Here is an 18,725-nt window from a genome sequence, read left to right as displayed (position 1 = left end):
TCAGCAGGACCTCGTGCCACAACCCTCAGCTTTCTCAGCCAGCCAAGATCATAAGCAAGTATGTGTCCACTCCATCTGTCTCAAAGTGTACAGGCTAATTGGGGAGAATAATCCTCCATCTTTCATCTGGATTCAGCTTCAACTGAGCAGCGTGTTACCACTGAACCACTGGGCTAGTCTTCACTTTTTTTTTTTTTTTTTTTAATTCAGTTTTTTGCTACGGGGCACGTGCACTCGCTAGAAAAGAGAAAGGAAGGGAAAGTGACAAATTATGCCCTAGGGAGTATGGTCACACTGCAATCTCTTCTCCTCTCCAATCTCCTCTCAGGATTTTTTGGCAAGCACACACATGTGCCCCATGTTTTTTAAGCCACCGGGTCTGAGATGTGAACTGTGCAGTAGGCTATGTGGAATCCAGTGTCTTAACCGCTATGCCACCTACTGGTTTTAGTTTTCATGTCTTTAGCTTTTAAAAATTCTTTTTTGTTCTCTGAATGTTCCTTTTTAAAAAAATAACATCCTGGGCCAACGAATGGCATGGTGGTTAAGGGGGCGGGACCCTTTAAGCACTGCCAACGGCTGCCAACTGGCTGTTCATATCTTGAAACCAGCAGTTTGAAAAACACACCAGGGATGGTCTTTGAGATTCCACCATGGCATACTGCGGCCAGAGCCAGAAAGTGCAGACAGTGATGGTGGAACCCGTCAACCTCATCTTCAGTTATTTGCAGAATAGAACCTGGATTCAGGTGTGGTTCTATGAACAAGTGAATGTGTGGCTAGAAGGCTGTATCATTGGTTTGGATGAGTGTATGAATCTTATATTAGATGATGCAAAGGAAATTAATTCTAAAACAAGGTCAAGAAAACAACTGGGTTGGATTATGTTAAAAGGAGATAACATTACTCTCCTACTAAGTGTCACCAACTAGAAATGATACAGGAAATGAGAACTGGCTGAGAAGACAGTAGTCTGTTCCCTTCACGGAAAGTATAGTTCTAAAAATGTGTTCATACTGTTTTGATTACCCTTGTGTTATTACTAGTCAATAAAGGATTGTTATTATGAAAGAAAGAGAAAGAAAGAGGGAAAGGAAGGAAGGGAGAAGGAAGGAAGGAAGGAAGGAAGGAAGGAAGGAAGGAAGGAAGGAAGAAGGAAGGAAGGAAGAAGGAAGGAAGGAAGAAGGAAGGAAGGAAGACAGATACATCAGGAACATGTACATGTGTGCCTAAAATCCCAGAGAAGAATGGACTGTGGTGTGGTCATTTCCCCTAGAGGTGCTTTCTCACTTTCCATCTCTCTCTCTCTCTCTTTCTCCCAGTAAGCATACATACTCAGTAGCAAAAAATTTTTAAAGAATTATTTATTTTATTTATCATTATTATTATTTTAAAATTTACTACAGGGCACATAGGCTCACCAGAGAGAGACAGACAGACAGAAAGGGAAAGTGAGAAAACAAGCCACCAGGTCTAGGACTTGAACCACAGCTGGCCATGTGGAAGTCTAGTACCTTAGCCACCACGCCATCTGCTAGCCAGCCCCCCAATAGCAAAAAAAAAAAAAATTTTTTTTTTGAGAGTGTTTGTTACTCTTGTTGTTATAGGTGCATGTGCTCACCAGAAAGAGAGAGAAAATGAGAAACCACTCCTCGGAGGGATGACCATACCACAATCCCTTCTCCTCCATTCTCCTCTTGGGATTTTGGGCACACACGCAAATGCACTCAATGTGAGTTTGAAGCCACTGGGTCTAGGACTTGAACTGCTGTCGACCACATGGAAGTCCAGCACTAAGCATTATGCCACTTGCTGACCCCAATAGCAAAATTTTAAAAAGTAAAAAGATACTTTTCAGGCTGGCTGTGTAGCAGAGCAGCTAGGTGCTGTGCCAAGATCCTACATAGCCCATTAGGTTTTGAGTCCCAGCCCGAGAGCTTAGACAAGGCATATATACTCATGCTCAGGATTCTGAATAGATAGAGTTTTGGATAAAAATGATTACAGTGTGACCACACCCCTTTGGAGGGGTGCTGCCTCTGTCTCCTGGATGCACACACACCCTCTGGCTAAAAGAAAAATCCTGCTCTTGTTTTAAGGATGCAAAATTTTCTCTTATTTCTCTCAGCATTGAAAAATAAAAAATGATAAAAAAAAACACAACTTCAAAAACAGATGAACTATCTTAGCAACAGCCTAGCTTGAATCCACGTGTTTAGGAAAGATAAAACCACAGGCTATTACACAAGCAGCCTTGCTTGGCCAATCAAAGCGGATAGACTTAAACTGCAAATTCTGACCAATTCTTTCCTGTCCCCCCCCACACACACACACACTCTTGTTGACTCCCTCCCTAACAGCATCTTTTGGCTAACTCCCCCCCCCCAATAAAAGTTTATTAAACTCAAGTGCTAAGGCTGCTCAGAGTCCACGTGACTGATTTCATTTGGTCATTTTCTCCTTTGCTGAGCACATTTCTCTTTTCTTTTCAGAAATTTTTACTATATGGTGTGTGTGCTTACTGGAGAGAGAAACAGAAAGTGAGAAATCACCCCCACCCCCACCCCCACCCCCAGGGGAGATGGCCACACTGCAATCCCTTCTTCTCTTTTTCCTGGAATTTTGAGCATGCATACACATGTGCTCAGCATGAGTTTCAAGCCACCGGGTCTGGGATTCAAATAGCAATTAGCCACATGGGAGTCCAGTGTCTTAACTATCATGCCACCTGCTGGACCCTTGAGCACATTTCTTTTCTTTTCTTTTCTTTTTTTTTTTTTTGGTGAGATTTTTGATATAGGGTATGTGTGCTCGCCAGAAAGACAGAGAGAAAAAGAGAGAGAGACAGAAAGCAAGAAATCATCCCCCGGGAGAATGATCACACCACAATCCCTTCTCTTCCATTCTCCTCTTGGGATCTTGGGCACACACGCACATGCGCCCAGCATGAGTTTAAGCCACTGGTTCTGAGACTCAAACTGTGGTCGACCACATGGGAATCCAGCGACATAGCCATTATGCCAACTGCTGGTCCCTAGCACATTTCTAATACAGTAAACTTAATGTTTATGTCATTTTTTAAAGAATTATTTTATTTATTTTCATTTTCCAGTTTGATCAGAGACCGAGAGAGAGGAAAAGTAAGAAAGGAAGCCACCAAGTCTGGGACTTGAACCATGGTCGGCTATGTGGGAGTGCAACACCCTTAACCACCATGCCACCTGCTGGCCCCTGCCATTGTTTGTTTTAACCATAACATATTTATCTAGTGGTCTCTTACGAAAACGTCTGAATTATTTAAAGCTGTCTTTCTCCTACAGATTCTGTTTCTCCAAGAGGCTTTTTGCACGTGCTTGGTCTTTATTTTGCTTGACTGAGGCTTTCTTTAGAGTTTTAAAAATCTTGGGAACAGCAGTTGGCGTAATGGCTATGTCACTGGACTCCCATGTTGTCGACCATGATTCAAGTTCCGGACTTGGTGGCTCTAACTCATGCCAGGCGTGTGTGCATGTGTGCCCAAGATCCTGAGAGGAGAATGGAGGAGGAGAAGGGATTGCAGTGTGGCCATCCCCTGGGGGGTGATTTCCCTCTTTCTGTCTCTCTCTGTGTCTTTCTGGCAAGTGCATGCGCCCTATAGCAAAAACCTCTCCAAAAAAAAAAAAGTAATCTTTCATTTCCTGCTCTTGATTAAGAGTAAAGGATTAAAAAGCTGATTAGAAGTTTTAAGTTTAGGGACCAGCAGTTGGCGTAATGTCTGTGTCGCTGGACTCCCACACAGTCGACCGCAGTTTAAGTCTCGGACCCGGTGGCTTAAACTCACACTGGGTGCATTTGCGTGCCTGCCCAAGATTCCAAGAAGAGAATGGAGTAGAAGGGATTGCGGAGTGGCCATCCCCCTAGGAGGTGATTTCTCGCTTTCTATCTCTCTGTCTCTCTCTGTCTTTCTGGCGAGCGCACATGCCCTATAGCAAAAAAAAAAAAAAAGAAGTTTTGAGTTTGCAGAGAGCGCTCATATTTCTGAGTTTACAGTAGAATAATTTATTTGTTGGGTAATTGCAAGTATCAGTTTTTCTACTACTTTCCTCTTAGACTGCTCAGGTTCCCCAGAGAAAGGGGTGCCCATCTCCTGCCTAGAAGGTAGTATTTGGGGACTAAGTTATTGAGAAGGCTTGTGGAGCAAGAGGTGGTGCTTTAGCCTTCAGGCACATGCGATTTTGTGAACCTCGGTTTTCGTATGGTACAAAAGCCTGAGGTGTGCCTGCTGTTTCCCAGTCCAGACACTCGTTTTCCTTGGTTCTGGAGAGTCCCAGTTTCTGCCACAGTCAGACAGAAATAGTTATCCAAGCAGCATGGACTTGAAGAGAAGATCTGAGTCTGTTGATGGCTCTATATTGATGACTCTATAATATAATCTTACCTGTTTTCAAATTTTCTTCATTGTTGCCATAGAATTCAGTGTCCTCTGTTCCAAATTAATGTGCAATCTTCTACAGGCTTTCCAGCTCCCAAGGGTTTGTTGTTATTCTCATCTTGTGCTGTCATGTCTTTTTTAAAAAATCTCACTACTAGGGCCAGCACATGATGTAATGGTTACGTTGCTCTACTTCCACATAGTCGATCACAGTTCGAGTCCTGGACCTGGCAGCTTAAAACTCACACTGACGCATGTGCAGACATGCCCAAAATCCCAAGAGGAAAATGGAGAAGAGATTGCAGCATGGTCACCCCTTACAGGGGGTTATTTCTCGCTTTCTGTCTCTCTTTGTGTCTCTGGCAAGTGCACATGCCCTATAGCAAAAATCTCTCTTAAAAAACAAAACAAAACAAAACAAAACAAAAACTCATTGCGGTTTTAGGAAGGGAACGAGATTAGATTGGTATGTTCTGTCATCATCTTTTTTTTTTTTTTCTAAATTTCTTTTTTGTTTTTGCTATAAGGTGCATGTGCATACCAGAGAGGGACAGAGATGAAAGAGAGAGAGGGAAAGTAAGAAATCACCCTACAGGGTTGGGACCAGCAGATGGCGTAATGGCTATGTCGCTGGACTCCCATGTAGTCGGCCACGGTTCGAGCCCTGAGCCGGTGACTTAAACTTGCACTGAGCGTGTGAGGGTCTGTGCCCAAGATCCCTAGAGGAGAATGAGGAGAAGGGATTGTGGCGTGGCCATCCCCCCTGAGTGGTGATTTGTCACTTTCTGTCTGTCTCTTTCTGGTGAGTGCATGTGCCCTACAGCAAAAACCTCTCTAGAAGATTTAAAAACTTTAAAAATTAAAAAAAAGAAATCACCCTCCGGGGTCATGACCACCCTGCAACCCCTTCTATTTGACTCTTCTCTCAGGATTTTGAGGTTGCATAAACATATACCTTTTTTTTGTTTTTTTTTTTAATCACTGTTCAGCTTCTGTAAATTCGCTCACTTCAACAGGATGTGGACTTCAGCTTATAGAAAATTTCAAGAATTGAAAGAACAGTTGCTTTCCTAAACACCTGTGACCCTGAGGTAACTCAGAACCAGATACCTATACAACTCCTGTGACATCCCAAAGGGGAAGGCCCAGACTTTAATACAAGCTCCTCTGGGTTCTCCTACCTTCTGAGTGGTGCTTGGTTTCTTGTTGGTCTTTTCTGCAACCCTTTTTTTGTTTTTGCTATAGGGCACATGTGCTCACCAGAGAGAAAGAGAGAGAGGGACAGGGAGAAATCGCCCTCCGGTGGTAAGGCCATCCTGCAATCCTTTCTCTTCTACATTCCTCTTTGGATTTTGGGGATGCATAAATAAGTGCCCAGTGTGTATTCAAGCTGCAGGGTCCAGAACTCGAATCACACAGCTGACCACATGGGATCCAGCCACCTTAACCTCTATGCCACCTCCTGGCTAGTGTTCTATCCACTGAATTAACCTAGAATTCCTCTAATATCAATCCTTTTTTTTTAATCAGCCATGTGGTCTCCTATTGACGTTCTACCAAAAACCCATCTGTAAGGTCAATAGCTCTGTAAGACCATGCTCACCAACAGCTGAACTGTCTTAAGAATATTTAGCGAGGTGAGTAGGGACCATACATTGCGCTCTCTTCCCCCTTTCCTCTGTCCTGTCCTGCAGGCCACAGCTGGAGCTCTAAACATTTTAAGACCATTATTTTTGCCTCATGAAATCGGCCCATAGGGGCCATTCTGGAGGTTATGTTCACCCTTCCACATTAACATCACGAGATTAAAAAAAGCAATGTAATACACTGTAAAGTTATATGTAATCCAATGTAATATAAAGAAGATTATGATGATAAAAAAATTAAAAATAAAATTAAAAAAAAAATCACGAGATTAGAAGTTCTAAGCCCTAAACAAACTTTGCTGATTCCTGTTCATCCATAAGCTAACCTTTTGTTGTGACCTTCAATCACTGTGTACAAACCAGACCCCTGTCTCAGTGACATGGAATCTGCAACAATCTTTAATTGATTTATAAACACTTTCTTCTTTTCCTTAGAAGTTTGGGATTTTGGGGTTTTATTTTTTGTTTGTTTTGTTATAGAGCACATGCTCTCGGCCTGAGACACAGAGAGACACAGACGGAATGTGAGAAATCAGCTCTTTCCCAAATACAAGATGGCAGGTGAAAAATCTGCGAAGCAGGATACTTCAGGATACCTGAAGCTAAGAGGGCTGATGCCAGTGGCCAGGTTAAAAAGGGTGACCCCAAGGCTAAAAAGCCCAAGAAGGGGAAGCCCCATTGCAGCTGAAAACCCGTCCTAGTCCGGGGCATCGGCAGATACTCCCGGTCTGCCATGTATTCCAGGAAGGCCATGTACAAGAGCAAATACTCGGCCACTAAATCCAGGATCGAAAAGAAAAAGAAGGAGAAGGTTCTTATGACTGTCAAAAAACTAGTTGGTGGAGACAAAAATGCTGGTACCCAGGTGGTTAAACTGCACAAAATGCCTAGGTATTATCCCACTGAAGATGTGCCTTGGAAACTGTTGAGCCACAGCAAAAAAACCATCAGTCAGCATGTGAGAAAGCTGCAAGCCAGCATCACTCCCGAGCCCAGACACCAGGAAGGTGAGATCTTTGACACAGAAGAGGAGAAATATAAAATTTCAGAGCAGCCCAAGATTGATCAGAAAGCTGCGGACTCGCAAATTTTACCAAAAATCAAAGCTGTTTGTCAGCTCCAGGCCTACTTGTGATCCATGTTTGCTCTTACAAATGGAGTTTATCCTCACAAATTGGTGCTCTAAATTTTTTACCATGAATCTATTTAAATAACTGATCATAAAAAAAAATAATAATAATTTGAGAAATCAGTCCCTGGGGGTGAGGAGGGATGGCCATGCCACAGTCCCTTCCCCTCCACTTTCCTCTAGGATTTTGGACACACACTCACATGTGCCTGGTGTTTCAAGCCTCCAGGTCCGGGACTTGAACCTGGTTGGCCACGTGGGAGTTCAGTGCCTTTACCACTCCCGACATGCTGACCTGAAATGCTTTATTCTTTCGTTTTGTTTTGTTTTTGTTTTTTAAGAGGGAGCAAGAGAGATTGTTGCTACAAGGCATGTGCACTTGCAGGAGAGACATGAAGTAAGAAGTTATGCCCCAGGGGGATGACCACGTAGCAATCCCTTCTCCTCTATTCTCCCCTAGGGATTTTGGACATGCACGCACACACATGCACTGGGCATGAGTTTCAAGCCTTTGGGTCCAGGACTAGAAATGCAGTCAGCCACGTGGGAGTCCAGCAACACATTAAGGCATCTGCTGATCCCCAGTGCTTTGTTCTTTACATACATAACCTGAGCCTGCACTCCTGACATATGGCCCGTTCTCCACCCAGCCATCAATGGAGCATCTGTTCTGCTTACGTAAGCAAAGAAACTCCTGTCTTCCCCGCAGGACCTCCGGGTGTGTTCTTTGAGCGTGGTAAACATATGGACAAGCCTGCACAGATTTGGAGCTCCCCCAGCATAGTAGTTCATAAGATTAAGGAATGAAACGGTTTGCCTACTGAATAGAGGACTTTTTTTTTTTTTAAACCAGGTCACTTTAATGTTTAATAAATAATTTTTTGAGGACTGCAGACATGTAAGGCTGGCTATATTCAGAAACATCACAGTCATGGTGGTTTTCCAAACTGGTGCATCATCTTCAAAAATTAAAAGGAGTTACTTGTATGCAACTGCTATTAAACCAGTAAGATAGCATTTATGCATCAATCATTTTCAGAATTGTTAGTAACTTGGGCATAGTCCCCCAAATAACCTTGCCTCTTTGTGTCACAAAACCCAACTCGCTCATGTTCACCTCTATGACAGTACCTTTGGTGATAACACCCAGAGTTGTATATAGTGAGGATGAGGGATTCTTCTTTACACCGAGTATTGGCAGGCAAAAGGTGGCTTTCAGTTCAGGGTGTGGTAGGACGTAAGCCCATTGGCCTAATGAATCTTTCATATTTAGGTGGTTTTCTAGTAAAGCCATCTCCAACAAAGCAGACTTTTGTAACCATCCTCTTCCATGCCACCTTCTTTCTCTTTCTTGTTTGAATAACTTTTAATACTTTATTTCTCCCTGGGATTGAATTTTGGGTAGAGGGACTTCCTATTTTCCTGCTTTCTCTTTCCATCTTTGTTTAATCATATTGGAAAGTACTTTAGCTCGGGAATGTCCTTCTCTGTCCAACAGACAGGCAGGGACTGCTCCCTGTGGAGGCTTTTCATTGTTCTTCTGTTTGGTCTTCCTCTTTTCATGCATCTTGATAGTCTTTCTCATTTGTATTTTCTCAGCATGGAGCTGTTTATAATAGAGCTTAGCCTTCAGGTCAATCATGTTTTTCACCTTCTTTGAACATTCATGAGCTTTCAAAGAACTTTCCTTCTTTCTCTTTTTCTCCTTTTGTGGCATGGTGACAGCTGCAGAGTCGCTGGGACCAGATGCAAAGAAGTTGTCAAATTTCAGGTCTCAGAGACCCATGGCCTGACACAGTTGCAAATGGAAAAGCCAGAAATCTTTCTTTTATATGTGAAATTAAATGATTGAATAGTTCAGTAGACACAGAAGATTTCTCTTTAAAATTCTCCTGCTCATTTGTATTTCCTAAATCATTAGCCAGAAGTGTTGTAGTATAAGAACCAGCAGATGGCATAATGGTTACTTTGCTGGACTCTCACATGGTGGACGACAGTTTGAGTTCCCAGACCCAGCGGCTTAAAACTCACGTCAGGCATGTACGCATGTGTGCCCATCCCGACAGGAGAATTGAGGAGAAGGGATTGCGGTGGGGCCAACCCCCTGTGGGGGGTGATTTCTCACTTTCTATCTCTCTGTCTCTTCAGTGTGTGCATGCATCCTATAGCAAAAATCTCTCTCTCAAAAAAAGAAGTGCTGTAATATAAAGAATGTACTGTGGGCCTGCAGGTAGCATAATGGTTAAGATACTGGGCTATCACATGACCAACTGCAGTTTGAATCCTGGACATGGTGTCTTGCTTTCTCACTTTCTCTATCTCTCTGTCTCGCTATGGTCAAATTAAAAAATGAACAATAATAAATAAAATTAAATAAATAATTCTATTTTTTAAAAAAGAGAGAATGCACTGGATTTAGGAGGAAAAGGAAAGGTGGAAAAAAGGAAGAGGAAGAAATGAGAAAAAAGGAGGTGACTCTTTGGCAAGCACATGCACCCTATAGAAAAAAAAAAAAAAAAAAAAAAAAAATTAAAATGTGAAAAATACCGAAAGTTGGGACCAGCAGTTAGTGTAATGGCTATGTCGCTGGACTCCCGTGTAGTCAACCGCAGTTCATGCCCTGGACCTGGTGACTTAAAACTCACGCCGGGCGCGTGTGCTTGCATGCCCAAGATCCTGAGAGGAGAATGGAGGAGAAGGGATTGCGGCGTGACCATCCCCCCTGGGGGATGATTTCTTGCTTTCTATCTCTCTGTCTCTCTGTCTTTCTGGCGAGTACACACACCCTATGGCAAAAACCTCTCAAAAAAAAAAAAATACTGAAAGTTAAAGTTAATCCAGCATCCCAACAACCACACCACCTGCTGGACTCCCACGTGGCCAACTACAGTTCGAGTCCCAGGCATGGCAGCTAGCTTTTTCCCTTTCCCTTTCTCTCTCTCTGTCTCCTTCTGGTTACATTGAAAAATAATAACAAATGGAATTAAATAACTAAATAATTTTTAAAAATACTCTCTTGGAGTCAGCACTGCCACACTGTCACTTCAACTCATTATTAGCCGAAGTAACTCACAGGCAATATGGTCCATCTCAAGTGGGAAGAACTGCAAGATCACATGGCAAAGGGTGGAAAGGTTAAAATCGGAATATAGATAGGATATAAAAAACCAAGAGTAGTCATCCCATCTACTTGACTGACCCTGTGTTTATTTTTTCAAAGTGATATGATGTTCAACATAACAGCAGCATTAGCCCCTAAAGTTACTAGGGAAAGGTATGTGTCCTACAGTGAGGTTGGGTCTAATAGCAAGAGCTAGATTGAAAGGTTATGAAAGAACTCTCAAGTATTTAAATGATGTTTACATAATTTGGCATTCCTTGTCCTTCTCTCCATCAGTTTTAATTTTTCTTCGTATATGCCTAACCTAATTTCTTTCTTTTTTTTCCTTTTTGGAGAGGTTTTCTCTATAGGGCCCGTGCGCTCGCCAGACAGACAGAGACAGAGAGACAGAAAGCGAGAAATCACCCCCCAGGAGGGATGGCCACGCCGCAATCCCTTCTCCTCCATTCTCCTCTCGGGATCTTGGACACGCACGCACACGCACCCGGCATGAGTTTTAAGCCACCAGGTCCGGGACGCAAACCGCATTCGACTACATGGGAGTCCAGCGACATAGCCAATAAGCTAACTGCTGGTCCCTGCCTAACCTAATTTCAAAAAGCTATAAACAAATTCACCTACTTCCTACTTGTTTCAAAGACCACAATATTGAGCACAGTATAGATCTTAACCTTTAAAATTAAAACTCTATACTACTCTTTTTTTTGAGAGGTTTTTGCCATAGGGCGTGTGCGCTCGCCAGAAAGACAGAGAGACACAAAGCAAGAAATCACCCCCCAGTGGGGTGACTACGGCATAGGGCTCACCATCAACCTACGTGCACCTTGTTAAAACTGATCTTTACCTGAGTCCTGTACTGCTGTAAGACAGATAGGTTTAAAAGACCTTTCCACTCTTTTGTGTTCCTAGGAACAGCGTAATGCAAAAATCCACTCTTCTCTGTATGACTTGGATAAGAGTAAAGGATACCCTCCTTGTCTACCCATGACAAGGCTTAACAGAGGCCTCCCAAATTCTCATTCTTTGTCTCGTAAAATAATTAACTAAATCTTTCACATTGACAAATCTCGACAAAATACCTGATCATGTGACTTGACAAAACTTAATTTAGGCTTCTCTCCTTCTCTCAGTCCTCTGGATTTTGGCCCATCCTTGAGTTTAAACAAGCACTGGAATGTAGAACAACCTCCTTAATGACCCAGAATTGGCTGACTGCAAAGAAAAATTGTCCAATCCTGCCACCTGTTGAATGTGCCACCTGCTGATCCCACTACCTGCTGATCCCGTTCCCCCACACTCTCATCCTTCAGTCCTTCTCTCCTCGTTCATACCACTGGAGTGCACTGTCTTTTACAATATCTTTCTCTCCTTGTGGTAATAATCCCCATTTCCCTGTTAAATAGTATTTTTTAAAATAATTATTTTACTTAACTTTATTTATTTTAATTTGACCAGAGAGGAACAGAGCGAGAACGAGAGGAAGAGTGAGAAAGCAAGCAGCCAGGTCCAGGACTCAAACTTCGGTTGGTCATGTGGGAGTCCAGCCCTTAACCACATCACCTGCTGGCCCTGGTAAACGGTATTTTTAAAAAATATATATTTATTTATTTACATTTAATCATTGTACATCTTTATTATTTGATTCTGTCATTATTATTTTGAAGTTTTATTATTATTATTTATTTTATTATTATTTTATTATTTATTTTTATTTCATTATTATTATTATTATTATTATTTTGAAGTTTGCAATAGGTATGTGTACTCACCAAAGAGAAAAAGAGAAAAAGTGAGAAAACAAGCCAGCAGGTCCGGGACTTGAACCACAGTCCCTGTAATAGGCCGCCTAAAATTCCCCCTCATTGAGAAGAACAAACCACCTGGAAAATCCCTCCAGATGAATAGGGACAGCCTTGACATTTACATAGAATTAAACTATCACTTTAACCTTTCGCTATTTCAACAGAAACTGCCATTTATTTATTGTTATTATTTTTAATCTGACCAGAGAGACAGGGAGAGAGAGACAGTGAGAAAGCAAGTCACCAGGTCTGGGTCTCCAACTATGGTCAGTCATGCTATAGGGCACATGTGCTCGCCAACACCTTAATTAGCACTCCACTTGCCAGCCCCCTGAAGAGGAATTTTATTATAGTGATGTGAAGTAAAATAAGGTAGTTTGGGGAGCTTCTAAATTCTGTTGGCTGAGATGGAATGAGAAACTGGGATGCAGTCATACCTCACTGGTTCTGCACTTTTTTTTTTTTTTTTGAGAGGTTTTTTGCTATAGGGCACGTGCGCTCGCCAGACAGACAGAGACAGACAGAGAGACAGAAAGTGAGAAATCACCCCCCAGGGGGGATGGTCATGCTGCAACCCCTTCTCTTCCATTCTCCTCTCGGGATCTTGAGCACGCACGCACACGGGCCCAACGTGAATTTAAGCCACCGGGTCCGGGACGCAAACCACGGTCGACTATGGGAGTCCAGCGACATAGCCATTACGCTAACTGCTGGTCCCAGCTGGTTCTGCACTTTTAACCCCTATGTTCTTTCCAGAAAATACTGTAATGCTTCCAAACTAATTGTCACCCATCCTGTGACATATGTGCTAGAAGAACATCCTGACCCTGAAGCTAACAATTGAAGTCTCTGCACTTCTCTTTTCTTTCAGGATCCTGAGAAATCACTTGACTGCACTCCTGAGCTACCCAATCCCTTCTGACAAGACATTCTGTCACCTTGCTTGCCCCAGTCTACATTCTCAACAAACTGATGTAATCCCCCTCTCGCTTGTGGTCTTTGCCTTTAAAACCTGTGTACAGCATGGATTATGACCACTGAAGACCCTCTGCCCAGACTTCACTCTCCTGCCTTCCAGATCTAGCCAGGAGCCAGGACAAGCCAATCAGCAGCCATCTATATTTGAGTTGAGTGGCCCCATTCAGGGGTTACGGCCACCGAAGACCCTCTGCCCAGACTTCACCCTCCTACCTCCCGGATGTAGCCAGGAGCCAGCGGCTGCAATGGGAACGTCGGCGGTGGAGCTCACTTGGGATGAGACTGATGATGAAAGACTTACAATGCTCAATAGGAAGTTTAGAAAGGAAGAGCTTTTGGATATGGATTTTCAAGCCTACTTCCTCTAGTGAAGATGAAGAGGAGACAGAAGAGCAGGAGCTACAAGATGAGGATGGAGTCGGTGTAGAAGATGGGACAACAAGGAAAAGTCAGATGCATGATAAAGACCAAATTGCTAAATATAGGTGACTCTTGCAGGTTATTCAAGAAAAAGAAAAGAAAGGCAAAGAAAATTATATGGAAATGGAAATTAAGTGGGTTCCAGGTCTTAAAGCAAGTGTGCAAAAGAGATGCTCAAAAACAAACTGGAAGGAAAGGATCAACTGACCCTTTGGGAACAATTTTTAGAGAAGAGAGAGAGAAAAAGACTGGAAAAGAAACAGAAGGGTCTGGGTGAAGAGGCCAGTGAAGATGAACTCTCTGATGTTGATTTGAATGATCTATACTTTGCTGAAGTTGAAAAAAAAAAATGGGTAGAAAAAGTCAACAACATCTGTAAAAGATGAAACACTTCCAGAGGAAGAAACTGAAATAGAAAGACAAAAGGCTGAAATGGCTTTGCTTTTGATAGATGAGGAGGAAGACAACAAGAAACACTACGGTTACAAGAAGATTGTGGAACACCAGAATCTGAGCAAAAAGAAGAAAAAGCAGCTTGTGAAAAAGAAGGAATTATTAGAAGATGACTTTGAGGTAAACGTTGATGATGCACAGTTTCAGGCAATGAATACTTCCCAGTTGTTCAATTTGGATCTCTCAGATCCTGATTTCAAGAAGACAAAAGCTATGGAAAAAATTCTTGAAGAGAAAGCTCAACAAAGAGAACAAGAGCAAGAACTTACTCAGGCAATAAAGAAAAGAGAGTGAGATGTAAAAAGAATCACAAAAGGAGTCTATCAATCCTGCCTTGTCAATGCCAATTAAGTCTCTAAAAAAATCAAATAGAACAGTTTCAAGCAAGAAAAAAACAAAAAGTCAAATAACTGGATATTATTTCTGTTTGGATTCAGAATGTGTTCCCCAGAAGAATACAGGAACAGTAGAAGAAATATTTATTTATTGGGAACAAAGCTACCTTTCAGAATATGAAATAAATCTTACACTGACCATTGTAACAAAACGAAACAAAAAAACCTGCCTACAGCTTGTAAGATCTCAGAGTACATATTCAAGGTTACTTGGACTTGTGCCTACCAGACTGCAAATCTTTTGGGAAGGGTTAATAAAGTTTTAATTTTTCCAAATGTACATTTGGTTGTGCCTGTTCAAGCATCTTCACCAGCTTCTGGGGCACCTCCACCCTTGGTATTTCTGCTGTAAATTACTTGATCTCTGTGCTTTGAAACTAGTGTGGTAGCTCCTTTTCTAAGGAGTCCTGAAGTGCTGCCCTGGCTAGGGAACCACAAATCGTCAGCCCCTCCAAGACCACAGCTTGTAGTTGGGAAACCTCTTTACAGTTTGTCCTATGTCGCTTTGTCAGACAAGACCAGGCTATTGAGCTTGTCCTGAACTTTGCCTTTGGACCACTTCTTTTTGGCTTTGTCCCCAGATTTGTTCACTGGGTCTTTGCCCATCTTGGCTGACTTTACGATGTCTTTCTTCTTCTTGTTGTCCTTGGGCAGCATCATGAAGCCAGGAAAGCTACCGTGGCCACATCAGTCTTGCTAAGATATAGGACAGAAAGCTGGGTTGCAAGATTTACCAGCCCCAGTCAAGTCTGTTACTTTACTAAATTGTGTGCCTTGATTTCTCTTAAGGGTCAATGGTGATCTTACTCAATTACTGAACTCGTTCTGAAATATATGCCCAAAATTATACAGTGATTGGTCATCAAAAGCTGATTTTTTTTTTTAGAGAGGTTTTTGCTATAGGGCACATGTGCTCGCCAGACAGACAGAAAGTAAGAAATCATGCCCCACCCCGGGGGCAGTGTATGTGTGTGTGTGTGTTGGGGAATGGTCACACTGTATTCCCTTCTACATTCTCTTCTCAGGATCTTGGGCACGCACACACACGTGCCCGGCGTGAGTTTAAGGTACCAGGTCCAGGACTCAAACCATGGTTGGTTACATGGGAGTCCAGCGACGTAGCCATTACGCCAACTGCTGGCCCACAAAAGTTGATTTTTAATACAATTTCTGCCATCGACTTCCTTAGGTCTTCTTTCAATTTTGTTGAAAACCAAGAATTGAGAAATACCTGACTTGCAAAGTGTGCATTACTTCACCATTTGCATCATTCACTTCCTCCAAGGCTAACACTGTTTATAAACACATCCTACCTAGTGCCCTAGAGGCTACCTCTCTCCCAAAGATGGCTCCTAACATGGTTCGTTTACTAGCAGAAGAATGAGTGACAAGAGGAGTTGGAGAATTAAAACCTGTGTAACATTTGAGAGCCAGCAGGATGCTTTCACTACAACTTCCTAGGCTGACTTACTTTAAGAAAAAGAATGGGACCAGCAGGTGGCATAATGGTTGCATCATTGGACTCCCACGTGGTGGACTACAGTTCAAGTCCTGGACCCAGTGGCTTAAGAGTCATGTTGGGCTTGTGTATGTGCCTGTCTAAGATCCTGAAAGGAGAATGGAGGAGAAGGGATTGTGGTGTGGCCATCCCCCCTGCAGGGTGATTTCTTGCTTTCTGTCTCTGTTTCTCCAGTAAGCACACATGCCTTATAGCAAAACTCTTTCAAAAAAAGAGAATATACCAACGTTAAGAATCTAGAAACACATTTTCTTCAACTAATTGCCAGTGGCCTCCATTTTTCGTCTTCATTGGAGCTGCCATTTTGCTGTTGCCACTTGCTACTGTTGAAAGAGCCTCCTGTTTCAGGTTTACCAGCAATGGGAATCAAGAAATGCTTAGCCTCAGATCTGGAATGGAGACATGGGTACCTTCCTTTGCAGATAGAAGGTAATACATAGACTGCAATCATTAAAAAGCCGCAGAGTTTCCTTTTGAAACATAGCTGTGAGTAAAACTACTGGAGCAGAATAGATAAACCTATAGTTCCCCCATATCTGTAGGAAATATGGTCCAAGATCCCAGTGAATACCTGAAACCAAGAATAGTACTGAAACCTATTTATGTTTTATACATATACATATTTATGATAAAGTTTATAAATTAGGCACAGTAAGAGATTAACAACAATGGGGCCAGCAGTTGGCATAGCAGTTATGCTGCTGGACTCCTACATGGTTGACCACAGTTCGAGTCCTTGACCTGATGGCTTGAAACTCACACCAGGTGCATGTCCATTCACGCCCAAGATCCCTGAAGGAGAATGGAGGAAATGGGATTGTGATGTGGCCATCCTCCTGGGGGGGGGTGATTTCTCACTTTCCTCTCACCATCTCTGTCTGTCTCTCCGGTGAGCACATATGCCCTAAGGCAAAAACATCCACAAAAAAAAGAGAGAGAGAGATTAACAACAATAAACAATAACCAAATAGCACAGCTATAAAATTATACTATAATAAAACATATAGTCTCTCAATATCTTTTTTAAATTTATTTATTTATTTAATTCCATTTGCTATTATTTTTTAATTTGACCAGAGACAGACAGACAGAGAGAAAGGGAAAGGGGAGAAAGCGGGCTACCAGGTCTGGGACTTGAACCACGGTCAACAATGTGGGAATCCAGTGCCCTTAACCACCATGCCACCTGTCAGCCCTATCTCTCAATATTTTACTGTATTGTACTGCTCTATTTCCAGTCCATGGTTGACTAACAAAATCACAGATAGGAAACCTTGGATTGGGGAGACACGGCAGTGGCAGTCACTAACAATGTTACAAGTACTAGGAAGTTAACCAGTCTTTCCCACAGCAAGTGCTGAACACAAAAAGCATTAAACTGGAAGACACTGATGATTAAGCTAGTAATAGTCCTATAGAAGTAAATGAAGGGCACCCAAATGAAAACTAGCTATGGCTATTAATTCAGAGCTTGCCATAGCAAGAAGAAAGTCGGCCATTGGGGCCGGCAGGTGGCGTAGTGGTTAAGGGCACTGGACTCCCACATGACTGACTGTGGTTCCAGTCCCAGACCTGGTGGCCTGCTTTCTCACTTCCTCTCTCTCTTTCTCTCTCTCTCTCACTCTGTCACTCTAAATAAGGAAATTTAAAAAGTTAAATAAAAATAATTATTAAAGAAAAGAAAGAAAGTCAGCCATCACTATTATTTGCATTTCAGAGGGAGCATCCTAGGTAATTAGTTAGGGGAGAACATTTGGCTTGCTTTCATTGGTCCAGAATTGGAAGCAATAGACAAAAGTTAGGAAAGCTGCCAAATATTAATCAAGTCCTGGCCATTTGGGGCTGATTGTCACTGGGTTATTATTTGACTTCCTGATCTGATCGTTAAAGATAGCAGTGTTAACTTCCTACAAATCTGGCTTGTAGATAAGAGATTGACTTCCTGGGCTGATTCCTGCAGATTGTAGATCAGAGTTCTATTTTTGTATATAATCTGGCCATTGTTCATTTGCATATTCAATCTCTCCACTTACATAACCTAGGAAATTTCAATGTGACATCAAAAATGACAGGAATAGGATTGGCATGTGGCATGTTGGTTAAGGCACTGGACTCCCACATGGCTGACCATGGTTAGAGTCCTGACCCTGGTGACATGCTTTCTCACTTTCCCTCTCTCTCTTTCTCTAGTCAAATCTAAAAATAATAATAATAAATTAAATGAACAATTCTTTAAAAAAATTAAAAAGGAATGACAATAAAATCTTTTCTCGTTCTTGGAGCTCACATGGACTAGATTTAACAAATCAATTCTATGGTTCCAACATTCTGGAGCACTAGAAAAATAATCTATGCAATAGGAATATTTTCTATCTTAATAAAGCTGTTTGATCATCATTTTTATTTCAGTTAACCTTACATTTTGTATTCACCTTGGTAAGACATTAGGACTTTTTTCCCCCTATAGAATTATTTTATTTTATTTATTATTATTTTAATTTGACCAGAGAGAGAGGGAAAGTGAGCAAGTAAGCTGACAGGACAGGACTCGAACCATGGTCAGGTATGTGGGAATCCAGCACCTTAACCACCACCCTATCTGCCCAAGGACTTGACTTTAATTTGGTATATTAAATTTTTAAAAAAATTGCCAGAGGGCATGTGTGCTTTCCAGAGAGTGAGAGACGGAGAGAAGGAGAAAGCACCCCCGACTTGTACAGGGTCACAGCGCAACCCCATCTTCATCCTTTCCCCATCTTTTCAGGATTTGGGGCACACACAACATGCCTGGTGTGTTTGCCAAGCCACTGGGTGGGATTCGAACTGTGCAGTCAGCCATGTGGGGGGTCTG

At 42.3% G+C, this 18,725-nt stretch overlaps 1 protein-coding gene and 1 pseudogene across 1 annotated transcript; both read left to right on the top strand.

Annotated features, from left to right (window-relative positions):
• Positions 1 to 653: 653 nt before the first annotated feature.
• On the top strand, positions 654 to 932 carry LOC102487278 (small nuclear ribonucleoprotein E-like). Its single transcript, XM_006168059.1, has one exon. The coding sequence runs from the start codon at positions 654 to 656 to the stop codon at positions 930 to 932; it is 279 nt and encodes a 92-aa protein (XP_006168121.1).
• Positions 933 to 6,611: 5,679 nt separating this feature from the next.
• Positions 6,612 to 14,370, top strand: LOC102471698 (ESF1 homolog pseudogene; annotated as a pseudogene).
• The last annotated feature ends 4,355 nt before the right edge of the window (positions 14,371 to 18,725 follow it).

This window comes from Tupaia chinensis, unplaced genomic scaffold (genome assembly GCF_000334495.1).
Source record: "Tupaia chinensis unplaced genomic scaffold, TupChi_1.0 Scaffold145519_1, whole genome shotgun sequence".
Classification (NCBI taxonomy): domain Eukaryota; kingdom Metazoa; phylum Chordata; class Mammalia; order Scandentia; family Tupaiidae; genus Tupaia; species Tupaia belangeri.
This window is presented reverse-complemented; position numbering and strand designations above follow the sequence as displayed.

What these genes read in the sequence shown, in the direction of transcription:
- LOC102487278 (XM_006168059.1), top strand. Translation starts at nt 654, where the DNA reads ATGGCATACTGCGGCCAGAGCCAGAAAGTGCAGACAGTGATGGTGGAA.